A 27670-nucleotide genomic window follows, 5' to 3' on the forward strand; every position below is an offset into this window, starting at 1 on the left:
AATAGCCCTGTCTATTAAAGTAGAGTAAATTATTAATAACTCCCCCAAAAATGAAATCACCAGGCTCAGATGGATTCACCAGTGAAAATTTACGAACATTTAAGATATAAATAATACCATTTCTACACACTCCCTCCAAGCAAACAGAAGCAGAGGGAAGATGTTCTAACCATATTACCAAAACCATATGAAGACATTCAAGAAAAAACAAAAGTGCAAACTAATATCTCTCAGTAACATGAGTATTAAAATCCTCAACAAAGCATTAACAAATTGAATCCAACAATATATAAAAAGAATTACACACCACACACAAGTGGAATTTATTCCAGGTATACAAGGCTGATTTAATATTCAAAAACTAATCAGGATAATTCATTCACTGCATTCACAGGCGAAAGAAGAAAGATCATATGATTATGTCAACTGGCATAGGAAAGAAACTTTGCCCACTTTTCAATGGGGTTGTTTGTTTTTTTCTTGTAAATTTGCCTAAGTTCCTTGTAGATGCTGCATATTAGATCTTTGTCAGATGGATAGATGGCAAAAACTTTCTCCCATTCTGGGTATATACCCAAAGGAATATAAATCATTCTATTATAAAGATATAAGCATGCGTATGTTCATTGCAGCACTATTCACACTCCTCACAACAGCAAAGACATGGAATCGACCCAAATGCCCATCAATGATAGACTGAATAAAGAAAATGTGGTACATACACACCATGGAATACTATGCAGCCGTAATATGAAATGAGAGCATATCCTTTGCAGGGGCATGGATGGACTTGGAAGCCATTATCCTTAGCAAACTAACAAAGGAACAGAAAACCAAACACCACATGTTCTCACTTATAAGTGGGAGCTGAACAACGAGAAAACAGGGACACAGAGAAGGGAACAACATTCACTGGGGCCTGTCGGGGGAGGGCGGTGGGGGGAGAGCATTAAGAAACAGAACTAATGCATGCTGGGCTTCATACCTAGGTGATGGGTTGACAGGTGCAGCAAACCACCATGGCACATGTTTACCTATGTAACAAACCTGCACGTCCTGCACATGTACTCTGGAACTTAACAATATATAATTTAAAAACAAACTTGACAAAATGTACAATAAGTTTTGATAAAGAAAAACTCTTAGCAAACTAAGAAGGAAAGAGAACTTTCTCAACTTGATAAAGAACATGAACAAAAAGCCTATAGGTGACGTCATACTGAATGTCGAGAAACTAGATGCTTACTCACTAGGAAGAGGAATGAGGCGCGACAATCCCTTCTCACCATTCCTATTTTACATTGTACTGGAGCCAAAGAGCTCTCAATAGCCAGAGTTGGAAAATTTGAGCAACAAAATTCATAAAATAATATTAGATAATTTTAATCTAGTATAAAATAAATATCCAGGTTTTCTCACTAAAATAAGTACATTATTGAATAAATACATAAACGAGGGAAAATAAGCAAATGTTCCCTGCAGCATTCTAAATAACTTAAGCGGCCATATTACCCTCAAGGGGGTGAAGTATCACTTCCCTCTTTACAATTGTGAGCTGGGCATAAGCACTTCCTTCCAAAGCACAGCCTTGGGAGAATGGGAAAAAAGTAACTTTACAGTGGAGAAACCTGACAGACCCAGCCCCAGCCTGGTGCTGGTGAGGTGGGATAGGTGGCCGAGGAAGAGACCACGTCCTCAGGATATGCCAACCTTGGGACCTTATGATCAACAGAATAAACCTCACCATTAGCACCGTAGTCAAGCTCATTCGGGCAGAGCAATCTTCAGTAGGGAAGTTCCCCTGTAGAGAGCATGCGTATTTTGATTTCCCCTGCCCTCAGGCAGACTCTTTGCTCATTATAATAGTAAAAAACACATCCCTGGGTGGAGATTTCGGATGCTAATGAGACATGCGACGTATGAACAAGCTTGTACAGCTACTGCGCATGTGCACCCAGAGGACCTCCCCCAGACATGCTTCCTAGTAACACCTCTTCCCACCCGCTTATGAATAATCATGTAAGGCTCCCATAAACGGAGTCTCCCTAGTGCCCGTCTTTGCTGTCATCCTTAGGAGCAGCCTGCCTTGAATCCTCTCTCTGGTGTACTATCTATACTGAACTTAACTTTCAAAATATTTTCTTTTGCAATACATTGCTCTATGGTGCATCTCCTTTGCTGTGTGTCTCGTTTAAATTCTTTTAAACTAAAAAGGCAAGAACTGGGGTCTCACAGCAGCCGTCAGCCCTGGAAGTGAACAGCAACAGTGGCAAGTCGTGTGGGCTGTACGCACCCTCAATGTGATAAACATGGCACTTTGCCTCTGTGGTTTTCCTCCCCAAACCCATGATCCCAGTGCAATCATGAGAAAGAGCATCAGACAAATCCCAATTGAAGGACATTCCTCAAAACAGCTGACCAGTAAGTCTCAAAATGGTCAAAGCCACCAAAACCAAAGAAAGTCTAAGAAATGGTCACAGCTACAAGAGTGTTAAAGCAAAATAAATATGGCCTGAGAAGGACTCTATTTCCACGTTTGAGTCCTTGTGGATGAACTGCAACCTAGCTTAATAGGTAGACAAGATTGAAAACCTAACTTCGGAGTATGCACCTGTAACAGTCGCTGCGTCTTGGCCAGTCCCAGTGGCCATACTTCAACCAGTCATAGACTGCTGAGTGTTCAAACTGTGTTCAAATAAGGCAAACACTGGGCTGTAACCAGTCCAGCTGTTTCAGTACCTCACTTCCGATTTCTGTACATCACTTTACTTTTTTGGTCTATAAATGTGTTCTGAGCCGGGCACAGTGGCTCACGCCTGTAATCCCAACACTTTGGGAGGCCGAGGCGGGCGGATCACGAGGTCAGGAGATCGAGACCATCCTGGCTAACACGGTGAAACCCCATCTCTACTAAAAACACAAAAAATTAGCCGGGCATGGTAATGGGCGCCTGTAGTCCCAGCTACTCGGGACGCTGAGGCAGGAGAATGGTGTGAACCCGGGAGGTGGAGCTTGCAGTGAGCAGAGATGGCGCCACCGCACTCCAGCCTGGGTGACAGAGCAAGACTCCGTCTCAAAAAAAAAAAAAATAATAATGTGTTCTGACCACAAGGCACCCCTGGAGTCTCTCCGAATCTGCTGATTCTGGGAGCTGCCTGATTCACGAATCATTCATTGCTCAATTAAACTCCATTGAATTTAATTTAGCTGAAGTTTTTCTTTGAACAGGAGTTCCAGGAGACATGACCCCTATATGTAATGCAGTCTCCTGGATGGGATCCAGGAACAGCCAAGGGGGGCAGTAGATAAAAACTAAGGAAATTTGAATAAAGTATGGACTTTAGCTAATAATCATGTGTTAATATTGGTGAATTGGGACAAATGTAGCACACAAATGTAAGGTGTTAATAAAAGAGGAAACTAGCGGGGACATATGGGAACACTGCAATAAGTTCACAAGTTTTTTGTAAAGTCATATCAGTTCTGAAATTAAAAGCCTGTCTGCCTCTCACTCTTCTATTTCAAGCAGCTCTATCAATCCCCACTAGGTAATAACCTAGTGGTACAGACCACATGTCACTGGACATTGGTATAATTTGAAGACACCAACATCTGTCCTCTTTGTAACAGTGCCCCAGTCTTCACAAGAGGAAAATGCCTCATCTGATGGGATGTGTTCTTAATGAAAGGTAATTCGAGGAACCATTTTACTTCATGGAAGCTGCATCTGGTCCCTCTCCTACCCCTGGCACAGCCAGCTAGTAGACAGGTGATTCAGCAGGGGCTGCATGGAGGTCTCTGTAGCTTATGTGTGGATACCAGAGGAACTATTGAAGGAATTCACTGAGAGGGTGGGAGAGAGTTGCTGAGAGGCTGCTGTGTCCACACGCAGCCACCAACCTCCATCAGACTCTGCATGGCCAAGCTGGGTCCCATGATATCCATCCAGTAAACCCTTTTATTTATTATTTTTCTTAAATTAGCTGGAGTGTGATTTATGGCCTGCAACTTAGACTATCATTGGATACACCTGGGCATATTGTACCTGAAAAAGAATAAGAAGAACGCCTATTCTGGGCCAACACAGGTTCAAAGCTGACATCATTCAAGTGAATTAAGCTCACAGGGGCAATCTCAAACCACCATATTCTTTCCTAACAAGCTTTAAATCTTCGGCATATCTGGCTACCCAAACCACCAAAGAATATCCTCTGAGACTCACCAATGCCAGGCTCACTTCTGCCCCTTGTCAAACACTCGTATTTTATTCTCTTGCTATCTCCTTTCTAAGTCTCACTTTTGCAAGAAAATCTCCTTAGTAATGTCTTATTCCAACCTGGTCTTAAAGCCAATCACAGTGCTAGGCATATGGCGCTTGACATAATTCTTGAGCATTTAAAACTGCAGAGACCTCAGCAAAGTGCACATATTTGTTAATAATCAGCAATTCATTCATTCATTCAAGAAATTTAAGGATGTCCCTGCCTTTAAGAACAGCCCATTCTCTGAGCTTGTTCCACTGTTCCAGGCGCCCCCGGCTGACTGTTCTGGGCTGTTAGGTAACCAAGGGAATGCTATGCCTATACTGGGTTCCAGCCTTCCATTCGGAGCTGAAGACCAGAGCTCTTTGGAAACGGACTCCCTGTGGCGAAAAGCAATGAAAGAATAACTGGTGAGGGGGTGAAAGAAGAGCCCCAGTTCTTATCTTCCTCCAGGCCCATGGCGGGTAAGTAGAGACTGGGATGCATCTGAGCCTCGCTCTCAGTGGGGGAGGGACACAGGAGGATGTGTGGCTAGAAAAATATAGAAGAAAGGGTTCCAGTGCTGTGGGATGCTTCAGTTGTTCACTTGAAGGAAAACATTTTCTGGGATTGAATGAGATCGTTAGATGTCTCAGGAATGAAAGAAAGCGTTTTGCTTTTCTTTTCCCACAGATGTCACCTTCGGAAGATAGAAGCGGCAGGATAGAACAGAGGTTGTAAGATGACAAACAGCCCCACCTGGGTTTTTTTTTTTTTTTTTTTTTTTTTTTTTTTTTTTTTTTTTTTTTGTTTTTTTTTTTTTTTTTTTTTTTTTTTTTTTTTTTTGTTCTAAACATGAGTGTATTTCATTTGTTATGATTTCATTTCATCCCCTATGAACTGGGTTTTTTTTTTCTTGTTCTTAAAGAGTGAAACACACACGCACATATACACGCATACAAATACACACAGAGAAAGAAGCTAACTCCTGTGCTTCAGCCGTCACATGCCCCTAAGTGCCCCTGAGATCACAGGCCCGCCGCCGGGGAGGTGTACCGTGGCTGGTCAGTTGCTATCAACAAAGAACTCAAACTGCAGCTGCTGCATCAGTCCATGAATTGCAAATGTGCATGATGCACATCTGCAAATGACCCTCCCATTGGTGGCAGTTAGTCTTGTCCCCTCTCACTCTGGTCATCCTTGACTGGCCATGGATGTACGACTGGTACCTGACCTATAAAACAGGAGCCCAACGCTGGGCCATGCTAGCAGTTTCAACACAGAGTCTAGAAACACAGTCACAATTTGGAGAAAAGCGCCCAAGGATACTAGGCTGGATCCTTGAGGGTTATTTATAGCAGATGGCCAGAGAGAACAGACGCATGCCAATTCCAAATATTTGGAAGCTACGCTAAATTAGTGTCAAATTGACTTCATTTAAAAAGATATACAGTTTTATTATTTTCTAATTATAGGGATTCAAGCTAAAGGATAATAATCTTGCCTGGTCCAAGTTAACCTCCAGCTGTTTACATAAACACATGAGACTCATCCATAATCAGAGCGTTTTAAGTATGCAGCAAGCACGTTATTAATGCAACCTCTTAAAGAAACAGTGCAGCATCGTACCGAGGTAAACTCACATTCATGAAACATTTCCTTCATTGTTGTCTCATCTGTAAAACTGATTTTTTAAATTGAATTGACATTTCTAATTGATGGGCTCTGAACAAATATAGTTTTGCTGCACTTCCCAAATTTTCCAAACTTTGACCTGTGAGTGGAGCCACCAAATTTAGAAGCTTCAAATGCATTTGCTTGTGAGTTTGCCAAGACTTGGAGCCTCATATTGTGCAGCCACACATAGTGAATTTCTCTTGGTTTTGTTACAGATTGCCAAAGATAAAAGCCACCCTTGGACCCTAATGGATAGGTTTAGTGTGTGATAAAGTCATGAGACACAAAGCTTTTTGTGAAATTCAATGCTACACACACACACACACACGCACACACACACACACACACACAGGCTGCATGTGGCTCTCATCTCCTGAGAGTCAAAGCTTCAGGGGATTGCAGTGTTTAATCCTGCGTTCAGAAAATCAAGTCAGTCGTTGGCGGACCTAAAATATGGCAGACAGTATGAAACGGTGTAAGATCAAAACTCCTCTATTGAAACCTTTTGTTTCTACCACCAAAATATTTCTCTACATAAGCAGCCATCCTCACAAAGAATACTAGGTAAGACTGCTGAACCCAGAAAAGTAAAACACAAAGCTAGCAGACCTCATTGAGGACCTGTGGCCAGCTGGATCTAGATCCGATTTCCAGAAGGACGGAAGGGAACGCTAATGAAGGCTCGGCGACCACAGATGTGTTCCTGTGCCCTAAATCCCTGCGGCTAATCCGCCAATGGCACATCCAACCAGGCCAAAGGTTTTTACCTTCCAGGACTTAGCCAAGTTCAGTCATTAGATGCATGTCCATTAGGTTCTGTTTCTTTAGTTAAAATAAAAAAGGCATTTCTAATACTAGGTCACAATCAAATAAACTTAAATGTGCAAGGTAGAATCAAAACGGTGATTTATTTTCTCAAACTCATCCACCCTTTAAATATAAAGGAAAAAAGGAGAGGGGAGAGGGGAAGGGAGGGGAAGGGAGGGGGAGGAGAAAGGGGAGGAGAGGGGACGGGAGGGGAGGGGAGGGGGAGAGGGGAGGGGAGGGGGAGAGGAGAGGGGAGGGGGGAAGGAGAGGGGAGGGGGAGAGGAGGGGGAGGGGGGAGAGGAGAGGGGAGGGGAGGGGGGAGGGAGAGAGGAGGGGAGGGGGGAGAGGAGAGGGGAGGGGGAGAGGAGAGGGGAGGGAGAAAGAGAGAGGGAGAGAGAGGAAGAAAGAAAAGAATAGAAAGAAGAAAAGAAAAGCTAGAAAAAGCAGCCATAAATCCCATATGAAGGGGGATAGAGAGCTGGTCATTATTGGATGAAGTTTATAAGCCCACATATGAAATATGTCTTACATACAGTTACACTCCTAATTTCAGGAGCCATAACACACATTTTATTACACTGCACATCAGGTCAAATTGTTGAGTTATGTAGCAGTGCTAGGACATTTTTAATAACCCCAAAAACGTTTCTACTAAACAGCTGTTATAATCAAACTTGCCTGTGTTGAAAATAAAACTAAAACTATATAATGAAAATACAAACAAGCCTAGGCAAGTAGCCTCTCTCATACATTATATTCCAAAGTGAAAACCAGCCCATATTTATTCTAAAGTACACAGAGCTTATTTTCAATGTCTTGTCTTTGGTATATTCTTACATAAGAAACTCAACAAATTCTACTGTATATTCTTCACACATTATGCTCATTTATTTTTTTGAACACTAAGTTCTATTTCCAGGGAGAAACAAAATGATAACTTTGAGGTTGGTACCATATTATACTTAGAACTCACATATCTGGAATAGATTTTGAGTTGGCAAAACCGTGTTCCCTGTCCTTTCTGACAACTGTTGCCATTTCATTTGCAGTCTCATTTCAGCTGTGAGGCATTTAACTCTCCAATTTTGAAAAGCCTTCTTGGATAATTTTAGCATTCCCAAAACTTGCTGATAATACCCTAAGCTACGGGAAAAGGCGTACCATCAGCAGTCCCCTGGCTGCCCTATCGATGGCTTGGAAAATCTATTAAGACGAATATTCTCACAACCAAATTGCCAACCCGGAAAGATCAGACTGGTCTCTGTATTCTACGGTGCAGGTGGAGTCTGTAAAAATGGGAAGTAGGCCCGCCCTACTTCGGTGAGCGGTAACACAGCTTTTCTGGTCAAACAGCTTCTCAAAAACATCACCTGATCGACGGGCGGGTACAGACAGACATCGGGAAACGACTTACCTCAATGTGAAGCGATCTTCAGTGGAATTTCTGGAGATGGAAACAGGGAAAGTCAGCACGTCCCCTTTCCTCACGGTCTTTGGTATGTAGTGGATGGCCACGCTGTTGTCCAGACGCAGTTCTCTCAGGGAAGGTTTCCTGTGTGTCTGATAAAGGAAGACGCTCCCGATCCTCTGCAAGGGGGGCCCGGACTCATCGACGTCACCGTGGCCCGTCCGGATCCCGCTGCTTTTCCTCGCATCCTCCCTGACGCAGTCCCCTCTGTCACCCCCTGGGTGCACGGTGTAGTAGAGCTCCACGGGGGTCCCCTCCGGCTGGTCCACGGACTTCTTCCTCCCGGCGACCACCGTGGGGGGGCTGAACCAGCTGGACAGGAGCTCCAGCTCGGCCACGCACAGCCCCAGGTCCCCCTTCAGCCGGCAGCTGCCCCGCACCTCTCTGGTCTCTCGGAAAGCAAAGACCCTCAGGCAGGGCAGCTTCTCCCCGGCGCTGCGGTCGTCCCAGTCTCTGCCCACGATGTGGAACAGGACCCGCACTTTGGGCCGGCTCAGGTAGACTTTGTCCCGCAGGATGTGGGCTTTTAGTTTCCAGTTAAGAGAAAATTTGTTGGTGAATCCAAATGGGTTGGAAGGTAGCATTAAATCCTGGGGCACCACTTGCTCGATGGAGAAAGGCCCGTAGCTGGCGTTGAGAACAGGCAGCCTCCTGGATTTGTAAATCAGAAATGACTCCACCCGGGACTGCAGGCTGGAGTTCCTCATGATATCCTGGTTGGCCTCCTTCAGGAAGAAGGAGACGTCCGCGTTGTTGATGTGGTAGGTCACGGGGAGGTAGGTGGGCAGCAAGGAAAACCTCTGAATGCTCTCAAGGATCCCTCGACCTTCCGTCACTGTGGGGAGGGAATCACAGCGCAGGTGTTAGTAATGCTAAGGTCCTGTTACCAGCATTTCAGACATCTGCGGGCCCCTTGATAACAGAGGACCCGTCTTGATGCCAATTACGCAATTCCTTACCCAAACCTCTTAATCCAATCTACTCGCTTCATATTATTTGTTTCAGAAGAAATAAATGCCACCAACCTAAGTAGAAAACCAATATCATTTAACCTATAAAAAAGTTGAGCATGCAAATAAATACAATTCAAAAAAAGCTTTAAAATTTCAACTCGTGGTAATGGTGTTTTTATGGGTTTATGGGGTTATGGTAAAGACTTGCTCTTTTTTTGATAAAAGGAGGGATTAGCAAGTGTTAGAAAGCTGTCACAGACAAGCTAGCATCGACAGAGAGGCACCGTCCCATTGACTCAACACAGACTTGAGATTGGAAACAGGAATGACTTTCTCAACACATGGATTGATGCCACGTCCACATTCCACCTGATACATATTCTTTTGTGTTCCACCCATACGCACGTTCTGCATTTAAGGACATGTCCAATGGGAAATGCTAACAGACTTGGGGCAAAAATAGATGCAGATGCACAATCATAAGTCACACAGACAGTGTACACCCACCCCTAGTTGGAGTTAAGGGGAGAGATGCAGAGAAAAGACCTTGGAAGGATATATTGGGAGGGGCCCTCTAGAAATAGATGAGATGATGTGACCACAACACCAACGTGTCAGGGCTGGGTGTGTACAAAGCACATGCTCCAAGTCACCTGTGAAACACTGGACCCTAGAACCTAAGAAGCAAGGGAAGGGCAGCACCTCGCTTCCATCCCACCCACATCCTGTGGACACTACGCTATCACCAATGAACAAAATCCATTGTTCATTTTCCCGCGCTGAACGTATCTCTCCCTCAAGGGGAGAAAAATCCAAAATGTTATTTTTACAAGTTGCCTTACATTCTGTAAAAAAAAAAAAATGCAGGCAGAGCAATTGCATAATCCAAAGAACCAATTTAAGGAGTTTCAGAAATGTAAACTATTGGCTGGGAACACTGACTTTCTAGGCAAAGCTCCACAAAAGTTACGCTGAAGCCCTTCTCATCAGTCACCATGTCATTATCTTTGATTACTCGGACACTCATGGTGCCACCTTTCTCAAAGGCCCACATAAACACACATTTGGAAGCATGAAGCCTACCCGAGTCAGGACCCTTCTTGGCAGTCATCTGCCAGCAGCTGAGAGAGCCAAGAGCTCGGAGGCAGGGGTCCTGCTCCTGGCTTTGCGAGACCATGAGCAGGTCACTGACCCTCGTTGCTTCCCGTGGACCCATTGGTAGCACGAGGCAGCTGACTGGAGCACTGTAGCCTCAGCCCAGCTGTGATACCACAGGATGTCAGGCTGCATCCAATTCAACTTCTAGACAAGAAGTTCAACGCATGTATTCAAACTGAGTTTACAGAAAGCCCTGGATGAAAAAATCTCTCCAATCAACGGCATGACCAAACTCAGAGCAGGCTGAGCTTCCATATAAACAACGAAGGCTTGTCTTGGACTGAATCATTTGAGACTGCTTATAAGCGAGCAGTCTGCATCCACCCAAAGGACAATTTCCTAGGGTTCAGTGTCATAAATATGGATTGTTTTCAAAAATCAAAATATCATAGATATAAAAAGGGACTCCATGCCTTAAAAAGATGACATGTTTTAACTTTATGGAAATAACTCCTGATTTTCTCTCTAAACTTGTACCTTCACATGTGAGTTATAGTAAAAACAAGAAGAGACAGAATATTTCATCCCCTCTCTGGGTTCCCTCTTCTCATTTGCCTAGCCACAGTTCTGTGACCTCTCTGGCTGCATTCTCAAAGTCACCTTGCTGGGATCCTTTCCTTTACTGTATGACTCTGGCTTATGGTCTCCATCTGGGTTTTTCTGTAGCATCCCCAACTTCCTGCATCAAAGCACGTTATGCTTTGCTGTAATCCTCTATGCAGTGCAGTGTGTGATATGCCAGGGAGCAGAAATGACAGGCAGGGCTTTTTTCTCCGCTGTATTCACAGTCTTTAAGAGAGTGCCTGGTAAATGTCAGGTACTCAATAAATATTTGATAAACACGTGAATGAATGAGTCAACAAGTGGACTATGTTTTTTATGTGACAAAGAGCAGATTCTGTTTTTACACTGTTATTCACTGTCCTCTTCGCTTCCATCACTGTAATCAGAATCCTGGATCCTTTTATCCCACTGGGAGCTCTGTGTAATCCTGGTGATATGGGACTAAGGCAGATGGGCCTCTCTATGTAATGAGACTCTTGTAAGACCTACATCAATTGATACAGTGTCCCCTGTTGTTAAAAACACATCTTGGCACCACTCAGAACAAGTACCTTGAGCTGCCTCAGCACTCTTTTGCCATTCGTGCTAGAAACAGCCAAAGCCAGACAACCAAATTACAGATGGTTAAACGTTAATGCCAGACACCAAGACTCCGTGAACTTCCCTGTTGAACATCTGACCCCAACTACTTGAGGACATGAAACCTAATTGTGCAGCTAATTACACATTCCAAGGGCAACGACACTGGGTCCTCTGATTTTATTCAGGGAAGCAATAAGGCAATCAGGGGTTACCGTGAACATCATTTGAAGGGAAGTAACTTCTTAGCTTTATTCCACAAAAGGTCTATTGGTCATTTTGCCTGGTATCTGACCTAAATGTTTATTGCTTAAAATTGCTCCATTTTGACCTAAAGCTAGTGTCACTTCTTTTTTTTTTTTAACTAATACTACAAAAATAATGCCAATTATGGTCCACGATGCACAGAATGCACAAAGTAAAACTCATTATCCTCTCATCCTTACAGGAGTGGTTACCATCACTAAAGGACACGATTTTTATTTAACATAAAAATTAGCAAAGTGTTAAATTATGAAGAAGCTCTACACAGTAAATCTCAGTTAATCATTCGCTAAGGACAAAAATTCCTTTTTGATTCTCCATGGCTGTCATTCTTACTTGAGGGAGAGTGACATGTTCACGTCTTGAAGCAACTCAGTGGTCTGGGAGAGATTTTGTATTAATTTTAACATTTTTGAAAGGATCATTTTTCCCTGAATAATACTTTTTTAAAAAACATGGGAAGGAGGCAATTTTAGCACAAGACTCTCAATTTTCCCCTATGTGGACTCAAAAGCAATAACTAATAGAATATGGTAATAGGCAAAAAAAAAAAAAATCTACATCCATGCAGAAAATTAGGTACAACCTGCATGCCATGGACTGCAAGAATTACTGGGACTCACAAGGGACTCAAATACCTCACACAGAAAACAGAATGATTAGGGCAGCCAGATAAAACGCAAACACCTAATTATGTTTTGACTTCCAGTAAACAGAAATATTCCATAGGGCATGCTTATAATTAAAAAGGAAATATTTTTAAATGGTGTTTTTCGGAAATTCAAATGTAGCTTGGCATCTTGTGTTTTATTTCCCAAATCTGGCAATCCTCAGCATGGTATTGTCATAGAAGGAAAATAGTTGTCAGCTGAGTGGATATCTGTAAGATATCTGATATCTAGGCAGCTGACAAATCTACCCTGATATCTGAAAGAGCAAAGGCCATGGGCCATGTAGGTGCTCCCGCACCTGACAATATTCCCAGTGCTGGGAGCCAACCAGCTTTGCCATCAGCTGAATCAGAGACCCAAGCGTAGGGGGCACCGTGCTGCACAGAAAGCCCTAAAACATCAAGGCGTCTTGCTGACGTTGTTCTTCCCTAACAGAGACAGTGATGGGGGCAGGAGGTCTGACATAGCCACACTGTGCTCCTGGAATGAGTCCAAACCTAAAACCACTTACAGGAAACCAGTGCCCATGCGGCCCCTTCACCCAACTCACGAAAGGCACCTTGGACCAAGGGATCTCCCCCGCTGGGCACGTCAACACGCCGGAGCATCCTCACCGTCCCACCGGGGATGCCGGGTCATATGGTAACATGCAACGCCAATGCAAACAAGGCTGCCCCCGGTGAAGGATATGTAAATAAGCAAAAACAGAAGGAGAACGGGAACTACCAATAAAAGCTGCAGAGTAACGAAGGAAATTCAGAAAGACATTCAAGAAGTAGAGGAATAACATACCTTTGAAGAGTATTTACCAAAGAATATTGAAGTACCTTTTATACAAAATGACTTTGGAGCTCACAATCATCAAGAAAAGCAGAGCCTTTGTTGTTTTGTAATGAAATAAGACTGAGACGGAAGAAGATCCTGCAGTATTAAAAGTAAGGAATTTAAAATGGTTTCAGATGCAATAACACAGATTTGAAAAATGCAGAAAATTGAATTTATCATATGAGAATGGGAGCTTTTGAAGCTTTCCCTACAGCTAAATAGAAAAGGCAAAGAAATGGAAATGATCAGTAAGAGGCTGTAACCACGTGAGACGCACATTAGAGGTTCAATATTCAGATGATGGAGCTCCTAATGAAGACAGCAGGAAAATGCAAAAGCAGCAGCGTTAAAAGGCAAAAAAAGAAAAGAAAACATTCCTGGGTTTATGTACATATACATATTCAAAGTAGATCATTATATTTCACTGATTCCAGAGAAATCCGAAAACACCACCTTTTAGGTATTTGTAAAAGACACAGTCGCATCAAGGGTAAAAAGTAACTCTATAAGCATTTATTTAAAAGTAAAATTTTAAAAACTAAAAAAAAAATCAGATTGTCTTCATTTGCATCCACTGTACAAAATTAGATATTAAAAAAATGATAAATATTCACAGAAATATGATGAAGGATGTTCTAACTGAACAATTGTCTAATTGAACAATTATTTGCCCTGAGGATTTTTCTGGTAATTGTGAGGGCAACAGAAAGAAACAAATGTATACCATATCTTCCGCTGCTGAAAAGATCACTGAAGCATATTATCCCGGACACCAGAAGGTTAATCAAAGTGCAGTACTCAAGAATAGGAAAATCATGTTAAATGAGAACCAGATGAGCACTGAACACATTTACATGTAGAATACATTCAGATAGAGAGCTTCAAATACAGGCAAAGCCCCACACATTGAAAATAGTAATAAAAAATGCAGAATCCAAACACTATAAGTAATTTAAAATTTATAAACTTAAAAATGTGAATAGACTTAGAGAACAAAAGAAAGTTATAGTGGACTAAATTTGTATCTTCATAAGAGATATCAGTAGATATGGCTTAGTTTATTCAATGATAACCAAATAAAAATATGTCCAACTATACTTTTCTGATAACTTAGATTTTGGTTTTTATACTTATAGATTAGTGGGAAGAACTGAGGAGAGAGCACAGAAACAGTTTACTGAATAATCTATTGAATGCACAAACAAGAAAAATAGAAAACAAAATATGACACAACAAATTTATTACTTATGATATCATATGTAAGTGGCATAGATTATTCCATTAAAAGACTAAGACTCTCGAGCTGGCTCACAAGTTAGAAGAAAAAAAAGTTAAGCTATAAATTGTCTCCAAGAGAACTCAAATAAGTTGACTGAGGTATTTTAAATGTAAATAAATAAATAAACAACAAAAAGAATAGGCATAGATATTCTACAGAGAAAGAAAACTGGGGTCACAACTTTAATACAGAAAAAAGTTGAATTCAAGATAAAAATAAGTAACTGAATTAAAGGTCTTAATTTTAATGAAAGACACAATTCACAATGCATAAATAGTTGTAGATATTTTATGCAAGTATATACAGCCCGCAAATTAATGTGACAAAATCTCTTAAAATTACAAGTATAAATTGATAGTAACTAAAATTTGCTTAAATGTGACGTACCTCCTTTTCCAGTCTCTGATTTATGAAGTATAGAAAAGTAAATAATGACATGAAGATATAAATAACTAATGCTATTATAATCTCTATGGAGAACACCCTCACTTAAAGTGTTCATGAGACCTTCCAATAAACTAATCATATATAAGGCTACAAGGAGACAATAATAATAAAAAATTACAGAAATAATTTAAATTATATTCCATGATCATATACACTAGAATATAAATTCATAACAACAGCAAAATAGAAACACTGCTATTTACTTGGGAGGAGAAACCCAACTACTTAACAGTTCTTGAATCAAAATCAAAATAAAACTTTCCATTATACTATATTTACAAGCTACTAATAATGGCAATACTACTACCCATCAAAACATATGTGAAGCAGCCAAAGATGTAGTCAAAAGCAAATTCATAATCTTCAATAGTATCATTATTAAACCGAATAAAATTGATCAACTAAACACACAAAATGAGAAACCCAAAACAAAATCTAAATGAAGAGCTCTAAAGAAGTATTAATAAAAACAGAAGTAGGAAAATAACAATGCAAGACAACAAAATTGAGAATTAAATCAAAGAGGTGTTGCATTAGGAAAAAATATATATATATTATATATATGTATAACATTGTAATATAATATATAATAGTATTATATATGTATACAATACATATATATGTATATAATATATATCTATATATGTGCTAGATTGTTAAAAATGAATAAATCATACATTTATAATAATAGATTGTTAAAAATGAACAAATCATGAATTTATATAGTCTCTCATACAAAAATTTCCATAAAATAAACAAAAAGGAAGGGAAAGGAAAAGCTTGTATAATTCTAGAAAGCAAGTAAAAGTTAAAATCCAAAGATTGGTATGAAATTCTAAAAGACATACAGCAGCATAGAGGGGCTATTTGGTAACTGCACTCTCAATTTTTCTATAGAATATCTTATTTTTGTCTGCTTTGTCAGTTTCTGAGAAAAAGAATGTGTTGAAGTTGTCTCCAATACTCTTGCAAAAGTAAAGTTCTTGTATTTTAAACAATTGACTCACATGTGTCGTCAATATGTTCGACAGTACACAAGTATCTTCACTATTAAATTTGGAGACCATGAAGGTATCTTAAAAGCAAGATACATTTCTGTCTTTATCAGTTCATGGTATCATTCCCAACACAGATATTTGTGCTGGACGCAGTGCTGGGTGCAGGGGAAACAGAATTCAACAGGAAGAGCCAGATCGCTATCCTCATGAGGCTGGCACTGGAGTGAGGGGGACTGATTAAATATCAAGAAAGAAATACCTGCCATATAATTTCATAAAACCGTAAGTATGAAATAAAACAGGGCCAGGCGCGGTGGCTCACACCTGTAATCCCAGCACTTTGGGAGGCCAAGGCAGGCAGATAACTTGAGGTCCAGAGTTCGAGACCATCTTGGCCAACATGGCAAAAGCCTGTCCCTACTAAAAACACAAAGATCAGCTGAGTGTAGTGGAATGCACCTGTAATCCCAGCTAGTCAGGAGGCTGAGGTGGGAGAATCGCTTGAACACAGGAGGCAGAGGTTGCAGTGAGCTGAGATCGCACCAGTGCACTCCAGCTTGGATGACAGAGCAAGACCTCATCTCAAAAACAGAAAAAAGAAAAAGAAAACAGGATGAGGGGATAAAAAGTTATCTAGCCAATCAAATAAGCTGAAGACCAACTTGAGACAGGAAGAGGAGAGTGACACGTTCCCAAACACACTAATCCTATTTAGCCTTTGTGAGTCCTGACCCTTCACCAGCTAAATACAAAGCCTGGAAATTAAAGTGGAAACCACGCACCCTCCGTGAGGGATTCTCAACCTCAGCACCGCTGAAGACCAGCCTTGGTCGTGGGGGCGTCCTGTGCCTTGCTGAATGCTTATCAGCCTCCCTGACCTCTGCCTAGGTGCCAGCAGCTGCCACCCCCAGCCCAGCTGTCACCACCACAAATGTCTCCAGACCTTGCCAAGTGTCCACTCCAGGTAGAGGCTCAGGTAAAAAACACACAGTGCACTCATTTAACTAGGAATTCCAGAAAAAAAAAATATGAATGCTTTGTAGTGTATGTCCCCAATATTCCAGAGAACATTATTTTTTATCTAAAAATCACATTTTACGGGACACCATGTACTTTTATTTGCTACATCTGGCAACCCAACTTAGGGAGAAACGCACTCCTGTTGCAGAGCTGGTGCTGCAGCTTTACAGTTGAGGAGACAGCACATACCTAGATGGCACATCATGGATAAGATATTTACAGTTGAGGAGACGGCACATACCTAGAGGGCACATCATGGATAAGATATTTACAGTTGAGGAGACGGCACATACCTAGAGGCACATCATGGATAAGATATTTACAGTTGAGGAGACGCACATACCTAGATGGCACATCATGGGTAAGATATTTACAGTTGAGGAGACGGCACATACCTAGATGGCACATCATGGATAAGATATTTACAGTTGAGGAGACGGCACATACCTAGATGGCACATCATGGATAAGATATTTACAGTTGAGGAGACGGCACATACCTAGAGGGCACATCATGGGTAAGATATTTACAGTTGAGACGGCACATACCTAGATGGCACATCATGGATAAGATATTTACAGTTGAGACGGCACATACCTAGATGGCACATCATGGGTAAGATATTTACAGTTGAGGAGATGGCACATACCTAGATGGCACATCATGGATAAGATATTGAAAAACCACATCACATGTCCTAACCATGCAGATTAGACAGGGAATGACTGTATCAGAACTTCCAGAGTGAGTGTGGAAGACCCACTCAGATGAGACCGTGGAGATCGGGCGGTATTACACCAGACTCTCAAGACAGAAATAAAAGGCAAGCCAAGCTCGGAGTGACACATTTTTTCCCTACAAACCGACCAAGAGTTTTTTAATGGCGATGGACCACGCTGCTGCAAGTTTCACAACAGCAACGCTCTCATATGGAACTCAAGAAGAATCATGGTCAGAGTCAAATTTCTGGGAGATGATTTGACAATAACTAAAAGAGGCTTGAAATGTCCTGTCTCTCTGCCCCATTCATTGTATATCTAAGAATCTATTGTGAGGAAATACAGAAATACTCTGAAAAATTTATAAGAATGTTGAGTACAGTGCCAGCCATAAAGTTGAAAAATCAGCTACAAACTATAGATCCAAAGAAAGGATATGTAACTATTTATTAGAATAGACAAGGAAACCTATTTCTTGGTAGAAAATAAACTACAACTTTTGTCTTATTATAAGACTGTAAAAAACTCTGTTCAGCTTCCTCTTAACTACCACCTTCTCAGATTCTGAATTTCTTTGCCTCGCACCAAAGAAGTAGAAGCAAAATGTTCCCCAAGGAAAACATCTCAGAATGTTGGATTCACCAGAGTGTGCCTCCTTCCTCCTGACATCTTGGCTTTTTAATATCCTGTGTGCCTCCAAAGCTCTCTAATGCCTTTAATGCATGTTTTTTTGTTGTCATATCCTTCAGCTTTTCTACTTGTTCTCAGTAGAAGGTTTGACCTAGTGGCCTGAAGCAGATATCACATAAATTATTATTGACTGAAAAAAGAAAGAGGATGTTTAGCTTATAACACAAAAATGTATATATTTCATGGAATCTCAGATCCTATTAATTTTAAAGTAAAACATTATTTTATGTACCACTAAGAGGCTGAGCTATGACACAAGAATTGTAATCTCTTAGAATTTTTACTTTATACTCATAGAAAATTTATTTTAAAAGCATTTACATATAGAAGTGCTGAAGACATGAACATTTATGACCAGCCCTAGCAACTGAACTGAATCCCAAATAATTTCAGGACAAAAGACATGTGAAAACACCATCAATTTTAAGACATATTCTAATTTCAGAGATAGCACGTGTGAAAAGAAAGTCTCAGAATCAATGAAATGTATACAGTATACCCACATAAAGGAAAAACCGAAGAGAAGTATAGCAACCATGAATAATAGTTGTATCTGCCTGGTGGGATTTGGGGTGTTAATTTTCTTCCTAAGTGTTGTGTTTTCCTTTACATTTTCCCATTATCGTTAATGGTCATTATTAATTTTTATTTATTTATTTATTTATTTATTTATTTATTTTTGAGACAGAATCTTGATGTGTCACCCAGGCTGGAGGGCAATGGTGCAATCTCGGCTCACTGCAACCTCCCCCTCCCGTGTTCAAGTGATTCTCCTGCCTCAGCCTCCCAAGTAGCTGGGATTACAGGTGCCTGCCACCACACCTGGCTAATTTTTTGTATGTTTAGTAGAGACGGCGTTTTGCCATGTTGGCCAGGCTGGTCTGGAACTCCCGACCTCGGGTGATCCACCCACCTCGGCCTCCTAAGCTGCTGGGATTACAGGCGTGAGCACTGCACCCCGCCGATTATTTTTAATTGGAAAAACATGCAAAATATCTCTTGCCCATTTATTTTATTTTATTTATTTTATTGGAAACACTTAAGGGCATTTCGGAGTGTCTTTCTTAGGATCACTTTTAAAACTTGAATGTAAGACAAACTAGGTCCAGAGAGAGGCGAATACTTGAAAGTCCCCAGCCATGCTCCTCTCCCCTCAGGTTTCGTGCCTTGGTATTCTTCCCCGCCGCCTCCTCCTCTCAATGTCAGTGTGTTCAGCCTTAGTGCGCACGCTGCCTCTCCCCTACCCACGCGCATTCCCTGGCTGTGTTCAGCCTCAGGGCGCACGCTGCCTCTCCCATACCCACGCGCATTCCCGGCTGTGTTCAGCCTCAGTGCCACGCTGGCATTCGGCCTCAGGGCGCACGCTGCCTCTCCCATACCCACGCGCATTCCCTGGGCGTGTTCGGCCTCAGGGTGCACGCTGCCTCTCCCATACCCACGCGCATTCCCTGGGCGTGCTCGGCCTCAGGGTGCACGCTGTCTCTCCCATACCCACGCGCATTCCCTGGGTAACCACATCCACTCTCTAGGACTCAATTTGCATCTCCAAACTGGAACTCTTCTCAACCTCCACTAAAAAATCCCTCGTGCTTCACGGCACCTTCCCTCAGAGATCTCACAAACAACCAAAACTTGACACGTAACTCTTCATTGGCCCCCTAAATACACTTGCATTGGTCCCCCTAAAACCTCTCTTCTCACCGCTGTCCCAGCTCAGAAAATGCAACTTCCATTGTTCCAGTATCACATGCCAAAACCTTGGCGCCATGCATGGCTCCTCTCTGCTTTTCACATCTATGTACAATCCATAACATAAGCTCTCGGCTCTATGTCATAAATATATCTAGAATCTGAACTCCTCTCCACTCCCAGCAGCGCTCTGTATCAATCAGGCTCCAGGTGGAAACCACTCAGCCTGCTCAAATGGGCTGTTGTTTAAGGATGGGATTACATAAGCCAGGCACGGTGGCTCATGCCTGTAATCCCAGCACTTTGGGAGGCCATGGCGGGCGGATCACCTGAGGTCAGGAGCTCGAGACCAGTCTGATCAACATGGTGAAACCCCATCGCTACTAAAAATACAAAAAATTAGCTGGGCATGGTGGTGCAGGCCAGTAATCCCAGCTACTTGGGAGGCTGAGGCAGGAGAATCACTTCAACCCAGGAAGTGGAGCTTGCAGTGAGCCGAGATCGCGCCATTGCACTCCAGCCTTGGCAACAAGAGCGAAATTCCAAATTCCGTCTTCAAAAAAAAAAAAAGAGGGATAGGATTATATAAAGGATGTGGGATTATTACATATTCATATTATAAATATATATTATATAAAGGATTATAAAAAATCCATGTATATAATGAATGAAAATAGGAATATAACAGGTAAAAGTTAATAGCATCCTTTGTATCAAAGTCCCAGGATTGTGCTAAAAGTGAGAGAGGTCGAGGGCTTCCTGAATGTCGAACCCCAGAGTTGGAAACCACCTCGTGAAGCATCTAAGAAAGTCTTCAGTGCATCCTCAGGTTATTTCTCATTTAGTAAATACCCTTGGCAGGGCTCTGTGGCAGGAACAAAAAGCTACTCCCCACAATATGTTTTCATCTTTATTATTTTATTATCATTATTGTCGTTATTATTTTTTTGAGACGGAGTCTCACTCTGTCGCCCAGGGTGGAGTGCAATGGCGTGATCTGGGCTCACTGCAACCTCTGCCTCCCAGGTTCAAGCAATTCTCCTGCCTCAGCTTCCCAGGTAGCTGGGATTACAGGCTCACACATCCGTACCTGGCTAATTTTTTGTATTTTTAGTAGAGACGGGGTTTCACCGTGTTAGCCAGGATGGTCTGAATCTCCTGAGCTTGTGATCTGCCTGCCTCGGCCTCCCAAAGTGCTGGGATTACAGGCGTGAGCCACCGCGCCCGGCCCATCTTTCTTTTTAACAACAGAACTCAAGTTTTAATTAGGGGAAGAGCTACATTTCCAAGTCTCCCTTGCAGGTGGGAGTGGCCACCTCAATCACTGCCTGGTGGAGCTCGCCACACTCCTGAAATGTCTTTGTGCAGTGCAGTGGAATGGCCACACATCACCAGTGGTTACTGGGCACTGAAAATACGGCTGGCGCTACCAAGAAACTGACTTTTAAATTTCAATTAATTCAAGCTTGAATTTGAAGAGCCACATATGACCAGTGGCTACCATATTGGACGTCTCTAGTCAATGGGACATGGGCAGCATGGTGTCTGGAATGTCTGAAAAGCGACTGGGTAGGGTAGCTGTGGGCTGTGCCCTCTCCTTCACTTTCTTCCTTCCTGCTGTGTAGGAAGCAGACTGGACAGCTGCAGCCAGAAGGAACATCTCAGACTTTGAGGAGGGAGCCTTATGTTGAGAAAAGAAGAGTGGTAAGACAGAAAGGGGCTGCAAACCCAAGTGACCTTAGTGCCATCATGGGAGCCTGGATGCTTATGTGAGAGAAGGAATTTCTACTAAGATTTCCACTGTTATTTAGCAGCCTCGTCACTCACAGCTGAGCCTAATCCTGACTTTAGGACAAAGTCCTATTTTGGGGAACTATGTTCAAGCCACGAGATCCTCGTGTGTGGTCTTCACAGGAGTAGCAGCAGCACCTGGGAATGTGCTAGGATGCACATTCTTAGGCCCCTCCCCAGACCCACTGATTCAGACACTCTAGGGGTCCAACCTCCAAAATATTTGCTTTAACAATATCCCAAGAGTCTGATATGTGCTCCAGTGTGAGAAACACTGTTCAAGCCAATTTCTGTACAGAGTAGTATGTAAACATGGAAACCTGACTGCACAAACACATAAAAATCCATTTGCAGAAGAATGTTTTTGTTGCTTAAATGTAGGTCTCTCTGATCTCAGATTTTTTTTTTAAATAAAAATTGCAAGATTACCTCAAGTAATGTATGCAAAGGAACTCTGGGTGTTTTGGGAAGAAGGAGGGAAAATAAATCTAAGGCAACTTTTTTTTCTTAAACCATAACCAGCCAGACACAGCAGACAATCTGATGAGCAGCTTTGGTCTCCTCCTCACCTTGTGTGTCTTGCTTGAGCTTTTACCTACAGATTTCACAGCTGCACTGATGAACTCTGCTGGTAACTGTGGGTGAGAGGCAGGTGTGTGAGTCCCAGCCACCATCTGTGAGATTGCAAAGAAACAAACACAGAGACAAAAACCTTCTGGTCTCCACTGAGCTCAGTGCTTCTCAGACACTGGCCTACATGTGGCTCATGTGCCCAGCAGGCTTGCTGTGGCTGGGCCCCACCCCCAGAGCTTCTGTTCAGCAGGTTTGGGTGGAACTCAAGAATTTGCATTCTAACAAGTGATGCTGATGTGGCTGGTCCAGTGACCTTGCTTTGAGAATCAAGTCCTACTGCATTCCTAGGTCTAGAAACTCACCTCGAAACTGTTAAGAGAGAGAACACAGATGGATTTAGTGGCACCCTTGGGACCCCAGGTAAGGTGATGGACAAAGTACATGGGAGGAAGCATCTCTCTCTGACTGTGGCATCCTGCCCTTGCCTACCTCCCTCCAACCACACCGCTCTTCATCCTCTTCCTCACATGCAGTGAGCTCAGTCCTGCCCCCAGGGCCTTTGCACTGGCTGTTTCCTGTACCTGGAGTGCCCATCCCCAGGCCCTTTGCAGCTTGAGCTCTTTCATCTCATCCAGTCTCAACACAAATGGCCCCTCCCCAGAGCAGCGCTCCACGACCACTGAAGTAACCGTTTCCTCCTGCTGCCATATGCCCTGGTTAGTTTATTCACATCTGAAATGGTATTTTCTATTGTTTTTTTCTTGAGTAAAATCTGCAGAGCCCCCTTTAATGGGTCAGTGGAAGCAGAGATTTGAATTGCCTCATTCAAGACTGTCATTCGGGCTGCAGGGCAATGCCAGGGCACAGATGGACACTGGGCCAGGGTTTGAACAACACAGGTGGGGAAGTGAGGAGGTGTTGGTCAAACGGTACAAGCTTCCAGCCATGCAGGAGCAGTCCTGGACCGCTAATGTACAGCACAGAGACTACAGCAGACAGACTAACGTGTATCATATACTCGCAATCTGCTAAAGTATCAGATCCTAATAATAGCTTGATTTGGGGAATATTTCACAGTGTATGTGCATACTAAAACATCACACTGTACACTGTAAATATATACAATTTGTATTTTATTGAGGCTAATTATAACTCAATAAATCTGGGAAAGAAATTTTAGAAATGAATGGATAAAGGAAAAGACATTGAAGAAAATAACTCAGAGTTCTGTCTCACAGTCAGAAGCCCACAGGCCTGCCCTTGGGAATGTCATCGATGCGGAATCTCCCTGAAAGCCCATCAAGACGAAGTCTAGTGAGGAGGGTGCAGTTTGGACACAGAGCGCTGACTTTATCTTGTCTCCAGCCTAACAACGCGTAAGCCGCTCCCCGTCCTCACCCCCATCAGGCAATCAGTATGCAGGGAAAGAACTTCATTAAGCTGCTTTATATTAAAACTAGTAGAGTGTTACATCTCATAATTTTTTAAAAACGGTTTATATTAATGTTTAATTTGTTTAGGGATTTAACAGCTTAAAGAAATCCACAAAACAACTTTTTTTTCCTTCCCCATTTTCTGAGGGCAAAGTCATTTTGAGGGATGCAATCAATATGCCATAGTTCCTGAACAAATGTGAGAGACAGAAAGGTAAGGGGAGGAGGAAGAGGAGCATGAGCAGGAGGAGAGAGAAGGGACAAATCACACAACAGACATGATACCAAGCAGCTACCTTCCCCAGGCCAAGTTCATGCTGAGGTCCAAGGCCAACTCGGCATCAGGAAAAAGGTCAGAGGTGTCTATCGTTTCACGGGTGGTTCAGAGGAGAGTTTATTTACCAGGAGAGAATGAAGGAAAAATCTGTGCTTCAGTGAAAAATGATGCACACCTTTCTACGTTTTCCAGTTCTGATTGTATGGGAGTTAAGACTCCGTAGATAACTGATACTAATTCAAAATGATTCTTGCCTATAGTCATGCAACTCATTTCTATCTGGTACAGGGATAACCCACCTGCACAGGGTGGGGTCAACCCGCACATGTGCAATTCAACGTTCCTTTACTCCATGGAAATCTGTGCCTCTTCGACTTCTCCTTTGAATAAGTTATAACATCTGCCTGATGTCCTAGATTCATGAGTTAAATAACAATGTTCACATATGCTTATTTATATCCATATGACATTCATGATTTTACCTTTTTGTGAATATCATCTTTTAGCAAAGAGGAAGAGGAGATGCTGGTGGCATCTTCAAGTGTCCAAGCCTAGGTTATGACGCTAGGAGTCTCACTCAGCTCTCTCCTGCCAGGCATGGCTGAACGTCACTGAATTACCCACCAGGGCACATCAGGGATCTGCAGTTAAGGCCACACGCATTGTCATGCAGAGAGGGTCGCTAGGCTATGGACGATCAACCTAAATAAAAGTCCTTCTCTGAAAAACTGGACCAATAGGTGTCCAGGTAGAAAGTGGTAGTTAAATCTCACTTTTTCATGTGCATTGTCCTAAAGTCTCCTAACTCCAGAGAAAGGCAGAATCTGGGGTAATTTCAGGAACTGCTTTTCTATTCTGAGTAGCTTCAGACTTGCAGTCTGAAGTGTGGTTTGAGTGCAATTTTAAAGAGATGAAACTTGGACAGAAGGAAAACAATGCTGCCAGGGAAATGGCCCAATCTCCCGTATGCAAGGGAGTCCCCCAAGATCGACCAGATCTGCGCAGGCACATGCTCTGGCTCAGTTCCTTGGAAAGGTCAATGAGGTTCCCATCACCAAACAGCCTGTAAAAAGGGCTTCAGAAGTCAAGAGAACACGTGGGAATGCCTGTGAGGGTCAGGGCAACTCTCTCTGAACAAGTAGTTAAATTAGAGCATGCATCTCTTTAGAAACCACAGCCGAGCTACAAGGTGCACTTAATTTAGCTCGGAAATTAGAAACACCAAAATGAATCCTAATATAATTGACCAGATTTCCTGAGAGTGGTGTGGTTGGTAGAATAAGCGTCCCTCAAAGATGTCCACATCCTAATCCCAGGAACCTGTGGGTAAGTGACCTTGCATGGCAAAGGGGACTTTGCAGATGGGATTCAGTCAGGAAAATAAAACAAGAGGATTATCCTGGATTATCTAGGTGGGCTCATTGAAATCTGCAAGTGTGGTTAAGAGTGGAAGAGGGAGGTAGGAGTGGAGCCGGGACCTACAAAGCTGTAAGATAAAAAATGTGTGTTGGGTTAAACCACTAAGTTTGTGGTGATTTGCTACAGAACCAATAGAAAACGAATCTAGAAGACAACTATAAACAAACAGTGGCACCCATCTTCATGGTCATAGGAATTTGTGGGGAAACACATTTAGCGTCTGCAGGTAGAAATGGTGCAGGCCAGCTCTGAGGTGGAGTTGTGCTAGGCCTGCGGCTAACACACGACACACCTTCATGTTGATTAGAAATAAGTGTCCTTGTATCCAGGCCAGCACAGTCTCATGGCAACCAGCACAGCTCCCTGACCAGAATGTAGACTGGCCTTCAGCTCCACCAGCACAAAGCGCACTTGAGGCATGCACAACCTGAACAACTGTACATGATAGCCCTGCGAGGGAAGCACATCCATCTTAATCCAGGAAGGCCATTTCTCTGGGTACAGATGAAGAAATTTAATCCACATTCTAAAAAGAAGGGTGTGTTCTGCTTCTCAAGTGACGTGACATCGTCATTCTGTGCTTCCCAATCGATTGCCTTGTAGCCCTCTTCATATTTGACACATGGATTCTTCTTGTGTCTCTTTAAAAGTCTGCACTGAAGTTACACAGAAATGACATTCCAAGTATTTCATAAGTGTTGCTTTTTCATTTGCCTTTTTTGGGGTAAAAAATGGCAGAAAATCTAAGCAATTTAAAAATTATAATTTAATAAAATTTTATTTAATAAAATTAATAAAAATATTTAACATTAATAAAATATTTAATATATTGAATAAAATCATGTTTTGATAAAATATTTAATAGATGTTTCCATATGGGAAACACAGAATATGAGAAACACAGAATATGAGGCCCACAGAAATGCATCCAGTGTGATTCAATGTCTCCCTGGAAAAATAATTTTTTAAATTTTAATATTTTATTAAATTAAAGTAGTTAATAAAATAGTTAACATATTTAATAAAATAAAATATTTAATAAAATTTTAGGTTTTATCAAAATCTAAAAGACCCAGAGGTATCAAAACTTAGGATCCAAGAACTCTAGCAATGCCATCTCTTGTGGCCCTCGCAGGGCTGTCAGGTACGGTTGTTCAAGTTGTGAATGTCTCAAGTGCGCTTTGTGCCGGTGGAGCTGAAGGCCAGTCTACGTTCCGGTCAGTGAGCCATGCTGGTCGCCATGAGACTGCACTGGCCTGGATACAAGGACAATTATTTCTAATCAACACGAAGGTGTGTTGCGTGTTAGCTGCAGAGATTTCCTTCAAAATCAATGGATCTCTTATGAGGGTAGCTCACTCCTGCTAGGGCCCCTGAGCAGCTCCAGGTTGATCCCCTGCCCCTGCCAAGGACAAGTCCGGTGAAAACGAAGGCTTCTTTCCCTTAAGAGATTCAGATCTGGGGGCCGATGATCATTAGCCCAAGCTGGGTCCTGTGCGCATCATCAAGCCAATTGCAGTGGTCAGGGAGATGGAATAGGCAAAGTGGCCAGGCTGAGTCACCCAGGCTGGGTCACATGCCCACCTGACCCTGGGGATGGACTCAGTCTCACCCATATCCCTGGACCGAAGGGGAGGGGAGGGTGAACGGGGCTCCCCAGAGGACATGGAGGAACGAGCTGACGCCTAACAAAACATTCACGTCTGGTGCCCATGTTACCGTGAACGCTTTCTTCCCAGTTCAAGTCAATAAAACCTTTACTGGCCAGTTGTCCTTATTTTATTCTTTCTGATGTAGCTTCACAAGCTTATATTTTGGTCTTTTTGGAAATCGGTTTACTTATGAAGCTCTTTTATGGAGAAAGTGGGGAGAAAAAGGAAGAAAGCGGTATTTCCTGTGTTTCTGCAAATGTCAGACACTTCGATTTATGATGTTATTCAGTGCTCACCGTAACACTGTGGTGTTTTATTATCCTCATTTGACAGGTTAAACAAGTGATAACCCAGCACAGCCATCTGCCAGCTTTCCCTCTTGCTAGCTGTGTAGCTTGGGCAAATCATTTAATCATTTTTATCCTCAATTTCTTCATTTATAATATGGGGATAACAACAGTAGCTGCCTCACACAG

The 27670-nt window shown here is 42.4% G+C and overlaps 1 protein-coding gene across 1 annotated transcript in view; it reads right to left on the reverse strand.

Moving 5' to 3' along the window:
• The window catches only part of TMEM132D (transmembrane protein 132D), an 824162-nt gene that overhangs the window by 610758 nt on the left and 185734 nt on the right, over positions 1–27670 (reverse strand). Inside the window, exon 2 of the mRNA XM_003276114.2 lies at positions 8140–9028. Coding sequence (XP_003276162.1) covers positions 8140–9028 — 889 coding nt within the window. The remainder of the gene's footprint in view (positions 1–8139; positions 9029–27670) is intronic.

This window comes from Nomascus leucogenys, chromosome 10 (genome assembly GCF_006542625.1).
Source record: "Nomascus leucogenys isolate Asia chromosome 10, Asia_NLE_v1, whole genome shotgun sequence".
NCBI lineage: Eukaryota > Metazoa > Chordata > Mammalia > Primates > Hylobatidae > Nomascus > Nomascus leucogenys.